Below are 3114 nucleotides of genomic sequence, written 5' to 3'. Positions count from 1 at the left end.
GTTCATAGTTCAGACAGGCCAATTTTAGAGTAGTTTATCGTCTCTGCCACACAGATAAGCAGCCCCCAAGTCGGTTCCCTTTTCTCAGTTGCAATCTTCAAAAGTAAAAGCTTCCAAGGCCAGCCAAAGTCTTATCTAATTCTGGGCTTCGAGCCAGGTTTCTTTTAGGCATAATAAGTTGTACTGCCGTAATTCACCACTAGATGTCATTAACACCATTTTTCAGTTTTTAAATCCAAAATTTATATTGTAAAGTTTTCAAGTCTTTTTTAAAGGTTTTAAAAGCACTTTAGTCCCCAAATTTCCGCTTTTCTTTACCTGAGGGAATGGGGCAGAAATTCCCCTTCCCTCTCTCATTGGGGGGAGTGCTTTGGGTAATTTTTTCAGGAAGAAGTCTTAGAATCATAAAGAGAGGATAGAGTCTCACCCAGTTTCATCCACATTGCTGAAAGGTTACTTGTTAGTGCTCATTGTCTTCCATTGTCAGCAGCTTTTGACTGGCTATGCAAATGTAGCCAGTCTTTCCTCCACCAGTTTAGAGGGCTTCCTCAGATCAAACAGGAATGCTGCTGCCTCCCCCCCCCCGCCCTCCTTGCTTGTTGCCTCTATGGGGCGACTTTTTACCCTTTCCAGGGTCTCCCAGTGGGGCGAAATCGAACACAACAGACAGAGCCCCGTCTTCCTGCATCCGTTCTGCCACGACGTCAAAACTGGAAGCCTCTTTTTATTTTCATTTCTGTATGCCTTTCATAGGTATTCATGAAAAAAAGATACCATGTAGTACTACTGCATTTGCATAATACTTTTTGATATTTTCATAATCCAAAATAAAATATCATAAAAATATATTCAAGTATAGTAAAGAGACTGTTTTTGACATAACCATGTAACCAAATAACCATATGAATTGCTACTTGTTTAAATTTTTCTTTACAAAAAAATCTCTTGGCATTTATATATCTGTTCATAGGTTAAAAAGATATCCGTGTACGTAGAATAAAATACTGATCTATGTCTTTAGTTCATCACCAGTTCATCAGATGACCAGTGCAACTGGAAATTTACATCTGGACATTAGGAGGAATATCCAAAGAATTTTTTTTTTAAGTATATCTACTAATATATGACAACTTCTCCTGTGGGGCATCCAGATTGTATGGTTTCATTGCACCTTAATAACTGATGAATTAATGTGAAGATATTAGACTGAAATAAAGAGTACTAGATAAACCCAGGTAAACTTTGGGATAGATAATTTAATGAATTAAATGTGGACAGACATAAGAACTTTGGATATACAAAATATATGATTTCTAGGCATACAACCTCTGGGAAGATAAATAAGATCTAATAAAAATATAACAATTTTGATAAACAGTGATCACAAAATTGTGTTCACTTAGAATTCCTCAAAGAATAATTATTGTTCTACATACCTGAAGCTTCACTCTCTGCCCAGAGAGCAGCAGATCCAGACAATGTTCTCTGAATGTGACCATGGCTCCCTTGTTTGGCCTGAAGATGGTCAATGAGAAATGGAATTGGATGTTCAGGAGTTTCTGTTATTAGCTTGGTCATCAGTTCCTTAAAAAATCAAGTGAAGATGTGTCAAATACATGCCTGAAGTTAATCTTGTTTCAGTGAAAGTTTGAAATATAATTAATCTTTTCATTAATCAAACCCTCTCTTAGGGTTGTTGGGATGTTGTTGTTTTTTGCAAAAAAAAAAAAAGGTAAAGTATTTGAATGCCTGAAGGATTATGACAAAACTATGTATTACTAAAACCACCTCAAAGACCACAAAGCTGCCAAAGAAAAACTGAATCAGAAGTGCAGAATTCTGATTCATGTAATTTATTTTCCACTTTAAAATAAAAGAAAAAAACATAAGAATGCTTCTTTAATCCTATGAAAAGTCCAGAAGAAGTTATTTAATTGGCAGAAAGGGCTAGCTGGATTCAGTACATTATTTAAATATGGTTTGTTGAGTAAGTTTCATAGAACAAAAAGTCATAAACCATGGTTTGAAGTCCACTTTGATTAGAATTAAACATTGCACACTACAAGTGAGTACTTGGTGTAAATCCAGTTAATAATTCAACTTGGTTGGTTTATGTATAAATTATTTTTATTAAAATGATCATATACTTTTCTTCATTTGTATATTTTTCAAAATCACTCTATAAAAATCATTTATTCTTTAATAAGTACCTGACAACTTCAGCTCCCAGCATAGAAATGACTTAATTCTTTGCATGTAAGTTAATTATTCCAGATAATTACTTAACCTTCTCCTTTCTTGCAGCATTTTGTTCACTGGATTTCACCTTGTTGAAATCACTATCTACATACTTTTTAAAAAAACCTCATGCTTTGAAAAGATTTTTGCAAATGTATTTCTCAATTAACGTGATTTATTGCCCTCTTTTAGTAATCTTTTCCATTTCTTTTCCATTTCCAAATCTTTCGCATTTCATTATCTTTCAGCACCAACCTGTAAATCATAAAAAAAAAATCCAACACAGGACTATCAAATCCCTCAGACTGACTTAGTTCAGTTAGTTATAATGTTTTCTACACACAGAATCTTATGTCAAGCACATTTAATTTAAAATATTATCTTTCCTCTTTTTAAAAGCATAATTTACTCTGATTTATTTATGGTTTTTATTGTTTCACAAGTAATGAAATGCAGCCATGCCTGCACAATTATTTTTAGTGAACACATGGTGCCCCAATGAATTTTTTCATTCTTGGAAGAAGAATGGTGCAGTAGCTGCTGATTTGTTCAACTGTTCACATATCTATGGGAGTGAGCATATAGGACCCCATGCTTGTGCATACACCCGCCCACCATATTTTCCTTCTCTATACTGGGCAAACTTGCAGATCATTATATTTTGTCCATAAACATAATGTTGTATTATGATTATTATTCTCTTCTATCTGCCTTTCTGTCCTTTATGAAAATGGGGAACAGCATCCACCTTTCTTCTCTTTTGGCTTAAGGCAGTTACAGTATATTTTTTAAGGATGGAATAGTTCTGCTTTCCAGAAAACCCCAAGAGAAAGCAATTTATACAGAATCTAGCCTTGAGACTAGCCATCAGCTTTG

General features: G+C 34.4%; 1 protein-coding gene across 1 annotated transcript in view; it reads right to left on the bottom strand.

Annotated features, from left to right (window-relative positions):
• Positions 1 to 3114, bottom strand: part of CUNH8orf34 (chromosome unknown C8orf34 homolog) — a 92383-nt gene that overhangs the window by 71542 nt on the left and 17727 nt on the right. The window contains exon 2 of the mRNA XM_015819392.1: positions 1437 to 1584. Coding sequence (XP_015674878.1) covers positions 1437 to 1584 — 148 coding nt within the window. The remainder of the gene's footprint in view (positions 1 to 1436; positions 1585 to 3114) is intronic.

This window comes from Protobothrops mucrosquamatus, unplaced genomic scaffold (assembly GCF_001527695.2).
Source record: "Protobothrops mucrosquamatus isolate PMUCROS unplaced genomic scaffold, P.Mucros_1.0 scaffold912, whole genome shotgun sequence".
Taxonomy (NCBI): Eukaryota; Metazoa; Chordata; class Lepidosauria; order Squamata; family Viperidae; genus Protobothrops; species Protobothrops mucrosquamatus.
This window is presented reverse-complemented; position numbering and strand designations above follow the sequence as displayed.